At 44.1% G+C, this 18,539-nt stretch overlaps 1 protein-coding gene across 3 annotated transcripts in view; it reads left to right on the top strand.

Annotated features, from left to right (window-relative positions):
- NBR1 (NBR1 autophagy cargo receptor) overlaps positions 1-18,469 on the top strand; it is a 32,716-nt gene extending 14,247 nt beyond the window's left edge. For all 3 annotated transcript variants that reach the window (XM_038547202.1, XM_038547204.1, XM_038547203.1), the window contains exons 7-21: positions 1,285-1,362; positions 1,883-2,097; positions 2,592-2,759; positions 3,048-3,257; positions 5,484-5,643; positions 5,737-6,027; positions 6,615-6,764; positions 7,251-7,326; positions 7,958-8,068; positions 8,493-8,657; positions 10,581-10,986; positions 11,821-11,915; positions 12,581-12,638; positions 13,478-13,586; positions 16,956-18,469. In XM_038547202.1, coding sequence (XP_038403130.1) covers positions 1,285-1,362; positions 1,883-2,097; positions 2,592-2,759; positions 3,048-3,257; positions 5,484-5,643; positions 5,737-6,027; positions 6,615-6,764; positions 7,251-7,326; positions 7,958-8,068; positions 8,493-8,657; positions 10,581-10,986; positions 11,821-11,915; positions 12,581-12,638; positions 13,478-13,586; positions 16,956-17,129 — 2,466 coding nt within the window. In that variant the 3' untranslated portion in view covers positions 17,130-18,469. The remainder of the gene's footprint in view (positions 1-1,284; positions 1,363-1,882; positions 2,098-2,591; positions 2,760-3,047; positions 3,258-5,483; positions 5,644-5,736; positions 6,028-6,614; positions 6,765-7,250; positions 7,327-7,957; positions 8,069-8,492; positions 8,658-10,580; positions 10,987-11,820; positions 11,916-12,580; positions 12,639-13,477; positions 13,587-16,955) is intronic.
- Positions 18,470-18,539: the final 70 nt, after the last annotated feature.

Raw genomic sequence — 18,539 nt, 5'->3', positions numbered from 1 at the left:
GACTCCTTGCTGAACAGGGAGCCCAATATAGAGCTTGGTCTCAGAACCTCAAGATCATGTCCTGAGCCAAAGGCAGATGCCCCTCTGCCTATTTGAAACTGGTAACTGGGGATGCCTGGGTGACTCAGTCAGTTGGGTATCTGCCTTCGGCTCAGGACCCTGGGATTAAGCCCCAAGTTGGGCTCCTTGCTCAGTGTGGAGCCTGCTTCTCCCTCTGCCTGCCACTCCCCATTGCTTGTGTTCTCTCTCTCTCTGTATCTCTGACAAGTGAATGAAAAAAAATCTTTAAAAAAAGAAAAGATGGGATCCCTGGGTGGCGCAGTGGTTTGGCGCCTGCCTTTGGCCCAGGGCGCGATCCTGGAGACCCGGGATCGAATCCCACGTCGGGCTCCCTGCATGGAGCCTGCTTCTCCCTCTGCCTGTGTCTCTGCCTCTCTCTCTCTCTCTCACTATCATAAATAAATAAAAATTAAAAAAAAAAAAAAAAAAAAGAAAAGAAGGGCAGCCCCCATGGCGCCGTGGTTTAGCGCCGCCTGCAGCTTGGGGTGTGATACTGGAGACCTAGGATGGAGTCCCATGTCAGGCTCCCTGCATGGAGCCTGCTTCTCCCTCTGCCTGTGTCTCTGCCCCTCCCTCCCTCCCTCTCTCTCTCTCTCTCTCTCTCTGCCTCTCTATCTCTCTGTCTCTCTATGAATAAATAAATAAAATCTTTAAAAAAATAAAAATAAATTAAATAAAAAAGAAAAAAACTAACTGGTTACACTTCTGGAGAGAGGACAATAGGATGATAAACTTTATTTTCCTTGTATGCTTCTTCATACCTTTTAAAAATATTTTATTTATTTTCTTAATTTGAGTGAGAGAGCACAAGTGGAGGGGAGGGAGAGGGAGAAGTAGGCTCCCCACTGAGCAGAGAGCCCCACATGGGGCTTGATCCCAGGTCTCTGGGATCATGGACCTGAGCTGAAGGCAGACACTCACTGAGCCAACCAGGCATCCTTTATTAGGTTTTTTTTTGCCATATGTTTATATTATTTGACAAAAAAGAAACCTCAAAGTACTACATTTCAGGAAATATTTTTTTCAGGAAAATTATTTTAAATAGGGTGCCTGGCTGGCTCAGTTGGTAGAATATGCGACTCTTATCTCAGGGTTGTGAGGTCGAACCCCACATTGGGTATAGAGATTACTTAAAAAAAATTTAAAATCTTTTTTAAAAAATAGTTATTTCAAACAGAAGAAAAAAATATTTTCTCTAAGATCTTGGGTTGTGTTTCCTTGCAGCGGTTTCCACTTGCTCCCCGCGACACAGACCAGCCTCAGGACAAGCCCCCAGACTGGTTCACAAGCTACCTGGAGACAGTGAGTGTTCTCTCTGGAGTAGGCTTTAGCAGCTGTGTTGGCACAGGTGAAGTGTGGGAGAAATAGAAAGCTCAACCCACACGGCTGCTGCCTCTGGGGCAGATGAATGAAGAGTATAGCTAATCATTTCTAAACTAGAGCAAATCTAGTCCAGAAAGTTCCTAACTTCTACAGGGATGTATCAGAAAAAGAGGGAGCCTTATTCTAAGGATGTAAGGGAAAGGAACAAATCTCTGTGCTTAGGTAAGAAGGAAGGAAGAGGTTAGAAACCTACTCATCACAATGATTTTTTCTGGTATCCTCAGTGTACCCATGGAAAGAATAGACCTTCTTTTGTTACATTTCTTTTTTTTTTTTTTTTTTTTTTGTTACATTTCTGTCCATTTGTTCAGTAGTTAGTAGCTGTTTATGATGTTCTTACACCAGAGATGGTGAGGTGTCTGGTCTATTTGGTATCTTCAGACTTTTTTCCAATGTTGGAACTGAGGTTTTTTTCCCGTTAATCTGTTCTGTATTCTAGTTCCGAGAACAAGTAGTTAAAGAAACGGTTGAGAAACTTGAACAGAAATTACATGAGAAGCTTGTCCTCCAGAACCCGTCCTTGGGTTCCTGTCCATCAGAAGGCTCAATGCCCATTTCAGAGGAAACGCTGTTTTTGCCAGAAAACCAGTTCAACTGGCGTATTGCTTGCAACAGCTGCCAAAGGAGGATCATTGGTGTGCGCTACCAGTGCAGGTAAGCACTCACTTTGGAATGCATACATGTTAGAAGACCTCTGAACAGGCCTTCCTGGCATCTGGAGAGGTAGCAGAAAATTGGGCATACTCTGTCTCTGGATATCACACATAGATACCTGCTCTGGATTAGAAATAAGCTGTTTGTCACCCACAAAAAATACTATACAAAGGTTAACTATTCAGATTGTTGTTGTATTCACATATGCATTTGAACTAACAGAACTAGACAAATTATGTTCCCCAAGGCAAAATTACATCATCAGGGATTATCACCCTGTTATTCCAAATGCTTTCATATTTTGCTTCCTCCCATAGATTGTCCTTTGAAACAGATACATGTTAAATGCTGTTACTTTCATTTTATTAATAAGGAAACTTGAGATAGAGCATGGCCAGGTGACATGCTCAGGTTACCACACCCAGCTGATAATACAGCCAGTATGGAAGTCTGGTCTCCTGTGTCACCAGGACTTGTCATGCTTTTCCCCACAGCCTGTGCCCATCCTATAATATCTGTGAAGATTGTGAATCGGGGCCATATACCCATGACTCCAACCACATCCTGCTGAAGTTGCGGAGACCTGTGATGGGTTCTTCTGAAGCGTTCTCTCACCCAAGGTTCCCTGGCCCTCGTCTTCCTGCTGCTCTGGAACAAGCCAGGTAAAAACATAAGTACACAGGAGGCTTGTTCTCTGATGGGTGTCTCCATTGTGATGGGGCAGGGATCAAATTGCAGACAGTCTACTTAGTTCCTGTGCATTTCTAGTTATGTGTGATAATGGGGACAATGAGCTGAAGCTAATGAGACAGAAACGAGAACTGTAGAAAGAAGTTAAGCTAGAAGCTGGCACTGATGGAGGCTACCAGTGGCTCAAGATAGCTTCAATATTTGTGAGGTTTTGGGTTTTTTTTTTTTTTTTTTAAGACTTTTTATTTGTTACCTCACAGGCTCCAGAAACAGGTCGACAAGAATTTTCTTAAAGCAGAAAAGCAAAGGTTGCGAGCGGAGAAGAAACAACGAAAGGCAGAGGTCAAAGAACTCAAAAAACAGCTTAAGCTCCACAGGAAGATTCATCTGTGGAGTTCCATCCATGGACTCCAGAGCCCCAGGTCCCCTCTAGGCCGATCTGAGAGCCTGCTGCAGTCAAACACCCTGATGTAAGCCCAAGGGTGGGGCACCTAGGCTGGAGGTCCAGCCTTCCGAAACCAGAACTTCAATCAGGTTTTCTCTTACTTATCTGCAGCCCCTAACACCCAGACTCAAACTTCCCATTCTTGGGGTGCCTGAGTGGCTCAATCAGTTAAGCATCCGACTTAGCTCAGGTCAGAATCTCAGAGTCTTGACATCGAGCCCCTTATCAGGCTCCTGCTTCATGGGAAGTCTGCTGAAGTTTCTCTTTCCCTCTCCGTGTACTCACTAGTGTGTGTACACATGCTTGCTCACGCACTCTCAAATAAATCTTAAAAAAAAGAAAGAATTAAAACTTCCCATTCTCTGATCTAGCATTCTAAAGGGTGGTTTGATAGTCATTGTTGACACTTAGAGCAGCCAATGAGGTTCCATACTGGCTGATATGACCTTTCTTCACTGGAGGCAGTTGGGATTTGAAGAGCCTGGCTCTCCAGTTCTCTTATTTATGGACCATTACTCTTACCAAAGCTTTTCACTTCAGGAGTGAGATTTGTCTTTTTATTTTTTTTAAGATTTTATTTTTAATTGTGGTTTGTTTTTGTGTTTTGTTTTGTTTTGTTTTTAAGATTTTATTTGACAGAGAGTGAGCTGAAGCAGGGGGAGTGGCAGGCAGAGGGAGAAGGAGAAACAGCCTTCCCACAGAGCAGGGAACCCGATGTGAGGCTTGATCGCAGGACCCTGGGATCATGATCTGAGCCAATGGCAGGTGCTTAACTGACTAAGCCACCCAATCGCCCCTAAGATTTTATTTTTAACTAATCTTTATAACCAACATGGGGCTCAAATTTAAAACCCAGAAATCAAGAGTTGCATGCTCTACTGACTGAGCCAGCCAGGCACCCAAATCTGTCTTATTCTTTATTATTATTTATTTATTAAGATTATTTGGGCAGCCTCGGTGGCTCAGCGGTTTAGCACTGCCTTTGGCCTGGGGTGTGATCCCAGAGACCCGGGATCGAGTCTCACACCGGGCTCCCTGCATGGAGCCTGCTTCTCCCTCTGCCTGTGTCTCTGCCTCTCTCTTTCTGTGTCTGTCATGAATAAATAAATAAACTCTTTAAAAAAAAAAAAAAAAAAGAGGGATCCCTGGGTGGCGCAGCGGTTTGGCGCCTGCCTTTGGCCCAGGGCGCAATCCTGGAGACCCAGGATCGAATCCCACATCGGGCTCCCGGTGCATGGAGCCTGCTTCTCCCTCTGCCTGTGTCTCTGCCTCTCTCTCTCTCTCTCTGTGACTATCATAAATAAATAAAAATTAAAAAAAAAAAAGACTTTATAAAAAAAATAAAAATAAAAATAAAAGATTATTTATGGGTGCCTGAGTGGCCAGTCAGTTAAGCATCTGACTTCAGCTCAGGTCATGATCTCAGGGTCCTGGGATTGAGCCCTGTGTTGAGCTCTGTGCTCAGTGGGGAGTCTGCTTCTCCCTCTCCATCTATCCCTTCCTCCTCTGCTTGTTGTGCACACACGAGTGTTCTCTCTCTCAAATTAAAAAAAAAAAAAAATAGGTTGGTTTTTTTTTTTTTTTTTAGGATTCTTTTTTTTTTTTTTTTTTTTTTTTTTTTTTTTTTTTTTTTTTTTTTTTAGGATAGTCACAGAGAGAGAGAGAGGCAGAGACATAAGCAGGCTCCATGCACCGGGAGCCCGATGTGGGATTTGATCCTGGGTCTCCAGGATCGCACCCTGGGCCAAAGGCAGGCGCCAAACCGCTGCACCACCCAGGGATCCCCAGGATTCTATTTATTTATTCTTGAGAGACACACAGAGAGGCAGAGACACAGGCAGAGGGAGAAGCAGGTTCCATTCTAGGAACCCAATGTGAGACTCAATCCCGGGTCTCCAGGATCACACCCTGGGCTGAAGACGGTGCTGAACCACTGATCCAACAGGGATGCCAAAAAAAAAGATTTATTTGAGAGAGAGAGCATGTGTGCATATGTGGGGGATTATATTAGTAGTATTTTTATAAGGTTTTATTTTTAAGTAATCTGTACCCCCAATGTCAGGCTCAAACCTACAACTCCTAGATCAAGAGTCTACTCTACTGACTGAGCTAGCCAGGCACCCCCTATTAGTAGTATTTTTAGGCAAATGCATTAGTACATCAAGAGTTACTCTCAGACTCTTGAGCCATAGGGTTAAATATTCAGAAGCCATCATACCCAACACAAGTGACTATCTGAATTTCTGTTCAGGCTCCCTTTGCAGCCCTGTGCCCCAGTTATGCCAACCCTCAGTGCAGCATTTGTGGATGAGAATTTGCCCGATGGGACTCATCTTCAGCCAGGAACCAAGTTTATCAAGCACTGGAGGATGAAAAATACAGGAAATGTCAAGTGGAGTGGAGACACAAAGGTAATTTTTTTCCCCACAGAATAAAGATGAGGTAATTTGAAGTGGCAGTGCTCAGCTGACAAGCTGTTTTTTTCTTGTCCCTGTTCTTTTCAGCTCAAGTTCATGTGGGGAAACCTAACCTTGGCTTCTACAGAAAAGAAAGACGTTTTGGTTCCCTGCCTGAAGGCCGGCCATGTAGGGGTGGTGTCTGTGGAGTTCATTGCCCCAGCTTTGGAGGGAACATATACTTCCCATTGGCGTCTTTCTCACAAAGGCCAGCAGTTTGGACCTCGGGTCTGGTGCAGTATCATAGTGGATCCTTTCCCCTCCACAGAGAGCCCTGAGAACATTGAAAAGGGCATGGTTCACTCAAGCAAAGCCGATGAGCTCTCCTGCCAGCAAGAGGTGAGCATTGGAAGGGGAGACTAAAGCTACAACAGCCCTCTCACAGCTGGTCGTTCCTCCAGAAATCAGGAAAAGGGTAGCTCCTCCCCCTAACACCAGTATGCTTACTTATATTGGGCCCATTCCTTGGGCTTTGTTTGCGTGTCCTTAAGATCTTGGTACAGCTGTCCCTTGGTGCCTTTGTATCCCTTCATAATGATGTTTTGGCCAGCCTCTGCTGCACGAGGGAAGACAGGGCTGTTGAACAGCTGGACTGATGGCTTTGCTCCTTAACACTCATCTCTCCTGAACATCCCATGCATATGTTCCCTAAATACTAATGAAGTCTTGCTCTTGTTTTTAGTTGCTGTAGTTTGTTTAAGCAACTTCTCATTATTAGGGGGTAGTATTTTTTTCTTCCCCCCTCACCTACCCTCACTTGCAAAAATTTATTTTGCAACTTTTCTCTAAATCTAAAATGATCTCAAAATAAACTTTAAAAAATGTAGAGGTGCCACAGTGTTTTGGTTTTTAGGGAGGCAACTGTACACTTACCTTCTGAGTTCAGTTGAGGGCCTAAAATTTGTCCCAACGGTTTGTCTGTACAGGAAACTTTTCTTCTGGCTAAAGAAGAAATTCAGCTTGATGAAGTGACTGAGCAGACCAAAGAGACAGGAACCTGCATCCCACAGAAGACAAAAAATGTGGCCAGCGAGAGAGAGCTCTACATCCCATCTGTGGACCTTCTGACTGCCCAGGTAGAAGATTGAACACTTTGGGGGGCAAGGGACAAAAGATTGTGGAAAAAGAGTCCTTACCCTCTTGAGGAGAAGGTGGTAAAGCCACAGGGCAGTGTCCCACAAGTTAGAGATTGGCCCACTTCGATCATATGCCTCGAATGGCAAGGGGATCGCCTGTGGAAGCAAGCCTCTTAACTAAATGTTTCTTCTCTGAATCAGGAACTCCGTCTTGGGCTTCCCCACAGCTTCCCTTTAGTTGCCTCTGCATTTCTGCTTTTTGAGTTCACTTTGACCCCCACTGCATTTTCTCTCTTTCCTGCCCCTTGGGTATTTGAACGTCTCATCCCCATCCCTCTTTTCTTGATTTCCCTTGACTGAGGTGAGGCATGAATTTGAACAGAGTCCAGGAAAGTGTGGAGCTCAGTGACTTACAAGTCCCCTCAAGACAAAACCTGGCTCAAGCATCCACTGCAGGTAGCCTAACATTGCCCTTTTTGTCCTTAGGACCTGTTGTCCTTTGAGCTGTTGGATATAAACATTGTCCAAGAGTTGGAAAGAGTGCCCCACAATACTCCCGTGGGTAAGAATGTCATTCAACCCATGTTGTTTATTTTATTAACAGACACAAAAGTGCTACAGCCTAGACTCTAGTAGTGAATGTCTTATTCTGAGGTAATACATGGCAAGGATTTTTCTTACCATGAGACATTAAAACTGCACCCATGGGTCCATTTTCCTTCTTTTCCCTGTCCTCTATCAGAGTCAACAATACACGTTTGTGCAAGACTTCCCCACCATAAGGGCTCCTGGCTTGGCTCATTTGGTGGAATGTATGGCTCTTGGTCTCGGGGTTGTGAGTTCAAGCTACATATTTAGTTTAGGGATTACTTAAAAAAATACAGTTGGGGGGGAGCCCTCCTCTCCATTTTTCTTTAAATTGTTATTTTTTTTATTCCTTTACATTCCTGGTCCTGCGTCTTGGCCATGGTTTCTCAGGCCAGATGACTTTGATCCTTCCTGTATTTATTGATCTGAGTTACTTCCACACCTAATGGTCTGGAGAAATTCTTTACAACAGGCCTCGAAGCATACCTAGATTGATTTCAGTCCTGTAAGAGGCAAGAAGTCTGTGAGGTGCTGTTTCTAGACACTGACTGTTGATGATATGATGCTTTTTTTTGGTTGATGGTTCCTCTGTCTTCATTCTCCAGATATGACTCCCTGCATGTCTCCTCTGCCGCATGACAATCCTTTAATAGAGAAGCCAGGCTTGGGGCAGATTCAGGAAGAGAGCGAAGGGGCGGGATTTAAAGTGCTTCCTGGTAAGGGGTTAAATATTTGACAAGTATTTGTATTGTCCCCTTCCATATTATACCATTTTCACACATACTCCCTCCTACCCTTACTTTAGCATGTGAGTGGGTTTTCTGTACCCTCTCATTTTGTGAAGTCCCCTCACCTTCACATGGCACAGATAGCAGCTGTCCCATGGCATGGGATCAGTATGGATACGTGACTGTGGAGGAAGCTCCTCAACACTCAGGGATCCCTGGGTGGTTCAGCGGTTTGGTGCCTGCCTTCGGCCCAGGTCCCAGGATCAAGTCCCACATCAGGCTTCCTGCATGGAGCCTGCTTCTCCCTCTACCCCCCCCCCCCCCTGTGTCTCTCATGAATAAATAAATGAAATATTTTTTTAAAAAGAAAAGCTCCTCAACACCAAGTGCAGACAAGGTTTGTGTCTTTCAGATCCCACGGCCTCAGTAAAGAGGAAGCCTCAGAATGTCACCTCAGTGGAGGAAGCAGAAGATGATCTGAGTGGGACCCAATTTGTGTGTGAGACTGTAATCCGATCCCTCACCTTGGATGCTGCCCCAGACCACAACCCACCTTGCAGACAGAAGTCCCTGACCAGTGAGTGTCCCTGAGTCCTCCCACCCAGCAGGGCTGTATTTGAATTGTGACTACCCAATCTGAGTAGGAAGAAGTGCTCTTCTTCGCTGAGAATGGAGGTTGAGTGATCTTTGTTAGAATTTAGATGATCATGGTGGTTTCTTTAGACTCCACACACACTACCTGACTATTTTAATTATAGCCTCAGGAGCAAAGTAGCTACCATAACCTGTTTTCGCACTCAGGGGCAGAATTACAGCTACATAACTCAGAGGAACAGCAGCTACTTGAGCTGCCTGGATTTTGCAGTGAGGAGTCTTCCTGTAAGTTGACAGAGCTTTTTCAGCAGAGACCTCCATTGCAGCTGAGTTGTGTCCTTTCTCCAAAGATACAGTCCAGGACAGGGTGCCTGGGTTGCTCAACTGGGTTAAGTATCTGCCTTCAGTTTAGGTCATGATCCTAGGGTCCTGGGATTGAGCCCCACATGGCATTGGGGTCCTGGTTTAGTAGGAAGTCTGCTTCTTTCTCTCCCTCTGCTCCTCCCCCTCTGCTCCTACACTTTCTCTCTCTCTCAAATAAATAAAATCTTTAAAAAACAAAACAAAGACAGTCCAGGAATAGTGGGCAGAAGCAGGAATACTAAACTAAGTTTCCGGGGCAGCCCCTGTGGCGCAGCGGTTTAGCGCCGCCTACAGCCTGGAGTGTAATCTTGGAGACCCCAGATCGAGTCCCGCATCAAGCTTCCTGTATGGAGCCTGCTTCTCCCTCTGCTTGTGTCTCTGCCTCTGTGTGTGTGTGTGTGTGTGTGTGTGTGTCTCAATGAATAAATAAAAAAATTTTAAAAATAAAAAAATAAACTAAGTTTCCCAAGGTTAAATTCTGCCAAAGTCAGGGCGGCTGGGTGACTCAGTAGTTGCACATCTGCCTTCAGCTCAGGGCATGATCCTGGGATCCTGGGATTGTGTCCTGTATTGAGCTCCCCATAGGGAGCCTGCTTCTCCCTCTGCCTATGTATTGCCTGTCTCTGTCTCTCTGACTTACGAATAAATAAGTAAAATCTTTAATTAATTAATTCTGCTGTAGTCAATTTCCTTTACAACAGAATTTTTTTTTTTAAGATTTTATTTATTTATTCATGAGAATACACAAAGATGAGAGAGAGAGAGGCAGAGACACAGGCAGAGGGAGAAGCAGGCTCCATGCAGGGAGTCCAACGTGGGACTTGATCCCAGGTCTCCAGGATCGTGCCCCAGGCCAAAGGCAGCGCTAAACCGCTGAGCCACCTGGGCTGCCCTATAACAGAAATATCTAGATATAAGATAGGTAGAGCCCATACTGTGTATTTCAAGAACTATCTGAAAATTCAAATTCTAGTTCATCAAAATAATGTGGGAAAGTTTATGTTTATTATAATGAAATTTTATCTATACCTTTAAATACTATATTTGTCTCACTTTTGTTGAAAATACACACACTCCTTTCCCCCACACATACATTCATTTCTCATACACACACACACGCTTATGTACATATGCATAACAAAAAATGTTCACGGTAGTTATCTCTGAAAGGATTATAGATATCTCTTTATTCCCTCATCCTCACTTTGCCAATTTTCTGCCATGACTATCCGTTACTTTGCAAAGAAAAGGAGGAAAGTAAGCGTATAGCCCTGTGGTACTAACCACTTAATGTTTTCTCTTGTTATAGCTCTATTAGCTAATGTATCAGTTTTGATTTGTTTTTAAGATTCATGGTGCTTCTCAGAGGCCTTGGTGTTTCTCTGTACCTTGTGAGCTTGGTTCTTTCTGGCTTTGCTTAGGCTTCAGACTTTTAATGTGGCCACAAGTGGTTCTAGCAGCAGCCCTTCCCTCTGGCCATCCCTCTACTCTGGCTTTCATGATTGTAGCTTATAGCTGAAAATTGATTGCTCTCATCCTCTAGTGAAATCTGCTTCCCCTGAAGAGGGACCACTTGGAGATGAACAGGAGGATGTTGTCCATTACACCAAAGAAGTTGTCGTGGAGGAGGAGGAGGAAGAGGAGGATGAGCTCAAAGATGAAGTTCAGAGTCAGTCCTCTACTTCTTCAGAGGATTACATCATCATCCTGCCCGAGTGCTTTGACACTAGTCGTCCCCTGGGCGACTCCATGTACAGCTCTGCACTCTCACAGCCAGGCCTAGAGCGAGGGGCTGAAGGTGAACCTGGGATTGAGGCTGGGGAGAGGCTTGCTGAAGGGGAGAACCAGTTGCAGGGGCAGAGCATCAATGACATCCTCATGACCTCACAGACTCTGGACACAGTACCTCTGACCCCAGAGGTGGTGGGGCCTCCACCACAACTGTCCAGGTACCATCCACACCCCACTCAGCTGGGCTCTTCTTTACAGGTGGAATAGAGAGGAAACAACTTGATGTCAGAACCTGTTTTGTTTGTCAGAATGGGAAGGGATTATTTCCCATAGGAAAGTCTGAATTTAGATGAATAAAAGTTGTATTTCCCAGAATTTGTGGATCCTGAATTTAAAGCTGTGCTTATTCTTAATTATCTTTGTATAGTCTGTCTACTTCTGTTTTGATTGTTGAGAGCCAGTGTTTGGTTTGGTTTGTTTTAGGGTTTTTGTTTTTTTTGTTTTTTTTTTTCTTTTGCTGTTGAAACCCTGGATCTAAGAGAGCCAGTTTTGAAATACATCCCTGGACCTTCCTTCCCCACTCTATTGACGCATGGATAAAGACAGCAAAAATATATTTTCTTGTTAACCCAAAGTATAATAGGATGTTTAATCTATTATAAAAAATACATATATTCTAAAATGAGAGTACAATTATTTTTCATTATCAATTTGTGTGTGTCATTGCTCTGTTGTGGCATGGCAGATGGTGGAGCCTTAACTAGGATTTAAACCACTCTCGGGGAGCTAAACATTTCCCTTTATTAGTACCACTTGATGTAGGCGTGGAGCCACCCAACTGAAGCTGGTCTCTCTCCAGGTTGACTATGACTGAAAAGGAAAACCAGTAGAGTGAGCCCTTTCTACCTGATCCCTACCTCAGACATGAGATCTGGATCAGAAAAGTGAAGCCTTTATAGAGAATCTGGTACTGCTGTGCCACGTGCACTGTTTCTCCAGTGTTCCCATAGGTGCCTTTTCAACTGACTTTCAATATTGTGTCTTTCTGAAAGGAGCTCTCCTTGTGCACAGCCTGATGGTTCCCCGGGAGTGGATTTACCTGTTATCATACCAGAAGTTTCTTCAGTCCCTGATCAGATCAGAGGAGGTAATGACCAGCCTGCACTTGATGTCTTTTTCTGTGCTCCTGTCTGATGACACCAGGCATAAATAGGCATTGTGTCTTTGTGATTCTTGGCATTATTCAGAAACCTGCCCTTGCTTTTTTCTGTGGCCCTCCCTCCTTTTCTGTTCTCCAGCTTAATATTTATTAAATGAGACCTCACAGAGGTGGGCATTGTGCTACAGTGGAAAGAACACAGACTGTGGTGCTAGACTAGTCTAGGTTTCAGGCCCAGCTCCACCTTTCCACACTGTGTGACCTTGAAGCAGTTCAGCACAGTCATAAAACCTACAGGGGTGTTTTCTTATCTCCAAATTAAGGAGAATAGCACCTTGAAGTTGTTAGTAAACCTTCAAAGTCACTTCCCACTCTTAATCACAAAAACAAAACCCCAAAAGTATTTTGAAACTAATAAATGGGTTGATAAGATTTTAGACCAAGTTTTTCTGGCTCAATAAATAGTCACCTTGCATCGCATTCTGGAGAGTTCTTTCTTATCACTTAAAGCCACTTGCAAAATCCGACCCCCAAAAAAAGACTAAGTGCTGTGATCAGATTGCTGCTTGCCTCTCAAAACTAGCTTCACTCTGAGTTAGAAACAGTAGGCACTTGTGGATGCTGCTTCTAACCAATAGCTCTTTTGCTTTTAGAGCCCAGAGGCTCATCAGGACTTGTAAACAGCAGACAGAAGAGCTATGACCACTCAAGGTAACTGGACCTTGTGCAGCCTCTTCAGAAGCAGGTGGATATCCTAATACTGCTTCTGCTTAAATAAGCTTCTCAAAGCATGTGCCACCTCCAGAGGGCAAAGGAGAGCCATCATTCCTTCTTGTTCTTATTTCTTCTGATGCTTGTGAGCAACACTGAACAGAGGGCTACAGTTACATTTAAGAGTGTTCACATTCCAGGATACCTGGCTGACTCAGTCTGTAGAGCATGTAACTCTTGATCTTGGGTTATGAGTTTGAGCCCCACATTGGGTGTAGAGATTACTTAAAAAAATAAAATCTTTGGGGAAAGAAAAAGTTTCCATATTCCAGACCAGTGTTCTCAAATTCAGCTCACCTTAGTACCAAAAGAGAAGGCAGGAAGGTCAAGCCCACTGTGCATCTTAGTAACAGTTTCTTAGACACACCTGCCTCACTGCTCCCAGTCATCTCAGATCACTGGTAAGATGGACTCCTCCCTCACTACAGTGCCCAGAAAATCACATTTCCTTTGGGGGTATATCCTCTAAGATGGTTAACTGAGCAGACTGCTAAATACCCCCTCTGTGCCCTTGACCACATAGTTTTCAGCTGGGACAGAAAGCTGGTATACTCACCAGAGGGGGTGTGTTTTCTGTATGCCCTTATTTTGCAGCAGTAGAGCTGAGCTCCACATCTAACCAAGGTTCGTAGCTGTAAAACTACTAGAAAAACGGTCACATTCTCCCGGGGTCACACCCCAGGGAAATCCATTTTCTTTCAAGGATTAGAGCCCAGATTATCTTGTAGGAAGATAATGGTTTGTGGTTTTTAGGGAAATAATGTGGTTTTCCTCCCCAGGCACCACCACCATGGGAGCAGCATTGCTGGAGGACTGGTGAAGGGGGCTTTATCTGTTGCTGCTTCTGCGTATAAGGCCTTGTTTGCTGGGCCACCAGTCACTGCCCAGGTCAGTGTATGTTTTCTTTTCCTGTACCAAAGCCACGTCACCAGTGACAATGATGCTCCCTGTCTGGGTTGGAGAGTAGTATGGCATTCTGCCACTTTTTAGCTGTAGAACTTTAGCCAAGTTATTTAAGTGAGGAAAGGAAAAAGACCTAATGTTTGTAGAAGACCTATTATGTGTGGGGGGGGCTCTTCCAAGTACCAGTGCTACAAGGTGAAAAAGACACCAGTCCCTGCCCAAAGACTGTGGGACACAAACGTGATAAACAGTACCATGTAAGGTTCTGCGCCAGTGTTCTCCCATGAAACACCTCTCTGTGGGCCTCTGCATGGGCCAGAGAAGGCTTCCTGGTAGGATGATGCCTGAATTGAGTCCTTAAGGACAAGATGAGGGCAGCTCGGGTGGCTCAGTGGTTTAGCGCCACTTTCAGCCCAGTTCGTGATCCTGGAGACCCCGGATCGAGTCCCATGTCAGGCTCCCTGCATGGAGCCTGCTTCTCCCTCTGCCTGTGTCTCTGCCTCTCTCTATGTGTCTCTCGTGAATAAATAAATAAAATCTCTTTAAAAAAAAAAAAAGGACAAAATGAGTATGTGTCAGGAAAGAGGAATAGAAAGAGCATTGTGACAGAGACTGGCCAGTAAAAAGAGTTGGAAATGTTAGCTTGAAGGTGAATTTGAGGGACACCTGGGTGGCTCAACAGTTTAGCGCCTGCCTTTGGCCCATGGTATAATCCTGGAGTCCCAGGATCGAGTCCTGCATCGGGCTTCTTGCAGGGAGCCTGCTTCTCCTCTGCCTATGTCTCTGCCTCTGTGTGTGTGTGTGCCTCTCATGAATAAATAAATAAATAAATTTTTTTAAAGGTGAATTTGGGCTGAGAAGAAGGAAAAAACTCAATTTATGTAGGTGGGGTGCTGTGTTAAGTGGTTTGGATATTATTTTAAGGCTAGTGGGAAGGGCCAGTGAATGGGCTATAGGAAAATAATTAACATTAGATTCGTACCCCGTAAGATAACTCCACTACAGTGTGAAGGTTGAGGGGAGCCCTAAGGAAATCCATTTGAGAATCCATGTGTAGATGGAAGAAAAGGGTAGAAGAGAAAGAGAAATAGCAGATCTTGAAGACCATGATTAAGAGGTTGGAAAGAAGTCAAGGAGGAATCCCAAGTTTCCGGCTTTGGACAGTGGATAGTACCATCCATTAAGAAAGATGTACAGGAAGAAGGATCTATTTGGGCAGGAGAAGAAGAAAATTAGGTCCATTTGGATGGTGTGGAATTTGAGGCATATCCAGCTAAAATTACCTAGAGTGCAGCTGGGCACATGCCTGTGGCTCACAGAGGAAAGGTTTGACCTGGAGGAGGTCAGGTCATGTGTATACAGGTTCTAGTAGAAGCCGTGTGATTGGGTAAGAGTTTCTGGGAAGATGAGGTCTAAAGCAAAAAAAAAAACAGCCTTGAAGGATCCAGGAAAGAAGAAGGGCCTTGTCCAGGAACCTGAGACATAGGAGGATGTTCTGGAGCCAGGGAAGGGAGCTTGAATGAGGAGGAGGTGCCAACACCCCCAGAGAAAGAGAGCAAGTAAGGAGGACTTGGGGAGTGCTTGAGTACTGTCAAGTTGCTGGAGCACACAGGGAATGAGTTAATGGTCAAGGTGAGAGAGGATAATTCACAGAAAGAGATTTCTGAGGTAGTGAGAGATCACGAGATAGCAAGCAATGGACTTGTGGAAGGATTATCCTGGAAAGGATGGATAATCTATTCTGAAATGAGAGTGAAGAGAGGGGGGGATCCCTGGGTGGCACAGCGGTTTAGCACCTGCCTTTGGCCCAGGGTGCGATCCTGGAGACCCGGGATCGAGTCCCACGTCGGGCTCCCGGTGCATGGAGCCTGCTTCTCCCTCTGCCTATGTCTCTGCCTCTCTCTCTCTCTCTCTCTCTCTCTCTCTCTCTCTCTCTGTGTGTGACTATCATAAATAAATAAAAATTAAAAAAAAAAAAAAAAAAGAGTGAAGAGAGGAACAGTGGAGTTGGGTATAGAGAGAAATGCCAGAGATTGTGCTCGACACACGTACACACTCTTGTCCTAATCCTCTCAACTAGCCTGCCAAACAGGAGGTATTTTATATCTCCATTTTCCTACATAAGAGAATTAATTGAGGGCAGCCCAAGTGGCTCAGCAGTTTAGCGCCTGCCTTTGGCCCAGGGCATGATCCTGGAGACCTGGGATCGAGTCCCACATCAGGCTCCCTGCATGGAGCCTGCTTCTCCCTCTGCCTGTGTCTCTGCCTCTCTCTCTCTCTGTCTCTCATGAATAAATAAATAAAATCTTAAAAAAAAAAAAGAATTAATTGATGGTCAACACAGTTGGGAAGTTAATGGTAAGAGTTAGTGTAATCCAAGAATGAAATCTTGCCATTTGTAACAACGTGGATGGGACTAGAGGGTATTATGCTGAGCGAAATAAATCATAAAAAGATAAATACCATAGGATTTCACTCATCTATAGAATTTAAGAAACAGATGAAATTGGGGAAGGAAAGGAAAACAAATGAGAGGGAAACAAACCATAAGAGACTCTTAACCTCTAGGAAACACACTGAGAGTTACTGGAGGGGAGGTGGTTGGATGAGGGGTAACTGGGTGATGAGCCTTAAGGAGGACGACATGTGATGGAATGAGCACTAGGTGTTGTATGCAACTGATGAATCACTGAACTCTACCCCTGAAACTCACATACTATATGTTAATTTAAAACAAAAAAAAAAAAAGATAAACCAAAGTGTTAGGATTTGGGAAGGTTATGTGTCCACTCTAGGGCTTGGCCCAAAGAGGGAGGTAAAGGAGTGTTAGCTCCCTCTTTGGAAGATTATTTCTGTTCTTTACAAAGAAAAAGGGAAAAAAATGCCAAGAAGGTCGCCCAAGATGTCATTTCCCAAGCAGTTTCTTGTTCAGCTCCTTTGCATAGCTGACCACACTCTCCTAGTAACAGTCTCTGCTCCTGCCTACACTGGCCCCATCCACACAGTTAACTTTATCTTCACAGAGTTTCCAGTGCTTGTTTGTATCTTTTCCTTCATTAGGCCAAAGAATGCCTCCTTCCAAATGCCCCCTTTGGAGCTTCCTCCTCCTCCTAGTTCTGAAGATAGTTCATTAGTTGCCCAGTTTCGGATATAAACCTACAGAATCCAGAGCTGGGCATCCCCAGTCCTCCCTCATGGGCCCAGTAGTGTCAGGTGGACAGGAGTGCCATCCATACCCTTGCTTTGAATTCCCTAATAAATAGATCTGGAAAGATTTGTGTGATTTGCAAGATAACAATTTACGAGGCACATAAATGATTCAGAAAATGTTCTGCTTTTCTTGACTCTACACAGCCAATAGTTTCTGAAGATCAGACAGCAGCTCTGATGGCCCATCTCTTCGAAATGGGATTCTGTGACAGGCAGCTGAACCTCAGGCTGCTGAAGAAGCACAATTATAACATCTTACAGGTTGTGACAGAACTGCTTCAGGTCAACAACAATGACTGGTACAGCCACCGCTACTGAGGAGTGGCCTTGTATTAAATCACTTTGCCTGCTGCTCAGAGATGATCTTTATTCTGTCCTGGGGGCGTAGGGGAGAAGCCCTGGATGATTTTTTTAATCTGATGAATATATAGAACCCATTATTGAACTACCAAGACAGTACCTGCATTACAGTATTTTCTGGAGCAAATCAAAGACCAGAACCGAAACAGAGACATTGGATGAATTGTAGGAAAACTTTTTCAGTTGATTTGGACAAAGCTCCTGTCTCCATTTTAGTGCATTGAAGAGCATTAACTTGAACTTCCTATAGAACCATTTTTCTTTCTGCTTGTATCAAAGTTGAGTATTTTTCTTTGGTTAAATGTGGATGTTTCTATGGGGATATCTGTTGTCAGTTTTTAAAAGAAATTAACCTTGGAAGTTGTTTTCAAGAATTCTTACAATTTTTCTAGCCTACCCCAAGCCTCATATCTATGTGGTATTGAAATGACACCCAGAGCCCCGTCTTGTTAATCTTCCTTGCTCAAGGACAAGTCATTTCCCTGTAAGACGTAGTAAATCAGCACTGTTTTCTAAAGACCCCACTGGTACATTCAAGAAGATCCACTTTCTAGGTCTCTACACTTCAGTGAGAGGAGGAGGGAGTGTGCTCAGTTAACCCACCAGCATCTATTGAGCAGTGTTTACTGTAGTAATTTTGCATACATTTTTCTTTGTTTAAGGGAACAAATTTAAGTAGGTAGTGTGAAATATTTTGCTAATCCTATAGAGAAGGGGAAAACTATTAAAAGGAAAAGAAATGTAACAGTTACCTTTTTTCTTAATGTCAGGGCAGATGTTACAGTTGAAAGAAGAAAAGTGAAAGGCTCTTAATCTAGTAAAGTTAGTTCTGGGGTGGGCAAATGTGTGTGAGGCACAGGAAATGCTGATGACTTTTCGAATGTCTGAAATCTGCTCAAAGGTATCTAGCCTTAGTCTAGAACAGGAGGAGGCTGTTTTGCAAGACTAGGATGGGAACAGACTCTGAAAAAGGTTTGGGTTAACCCCAAAACGAATGAGAAAGCTTGTTGCCAGGGGCCCAGGTCCTCATTCTGTTTACAGAAAGGAGTCTTGGGTATAATGGGTGAAGGAAAGGTAACAAAAAACACTAAAAGCTACTACTATCCATGAAAGTGACTTGCAGAAAAAGAAGACTCAACCCTCATCCAGAAGGGGAAGGATAGTAAACTAGTATTATTTAACCTGGTTGGTATTTATAATGAATGGTGATGTTAATTAATCATTAGTCATCATGATGTTTATTTACAGTATACTTCTTGATCGCTATTAAATAAACCAAGATTCAGACTGCAAGCCAACCAGGCTGTTCATTTATTTAAAACGTTTTTATCCGGGCTTCTGGATAGAGGCTGAGCGGCAGGGTGTGTG

This window comes from Canis lupus, chromosome 9 (assembly GCF_011100685.1).
Source record: "Canis lupus familiaris isolate Mischka breed German Shepherd chromosome 9, alternate assembly UU_Cfam_GSD_1.0, whole genome shotgun sequence".
Lineage (NCBI taxonomy): Eukaryota > Metazoa > Chordata > Mammalia > Carnivora > Canidae > Canis > Canis lupus.
This window is presented reverse-complemented; position numbering and strand designations above follow the sequence as displayed.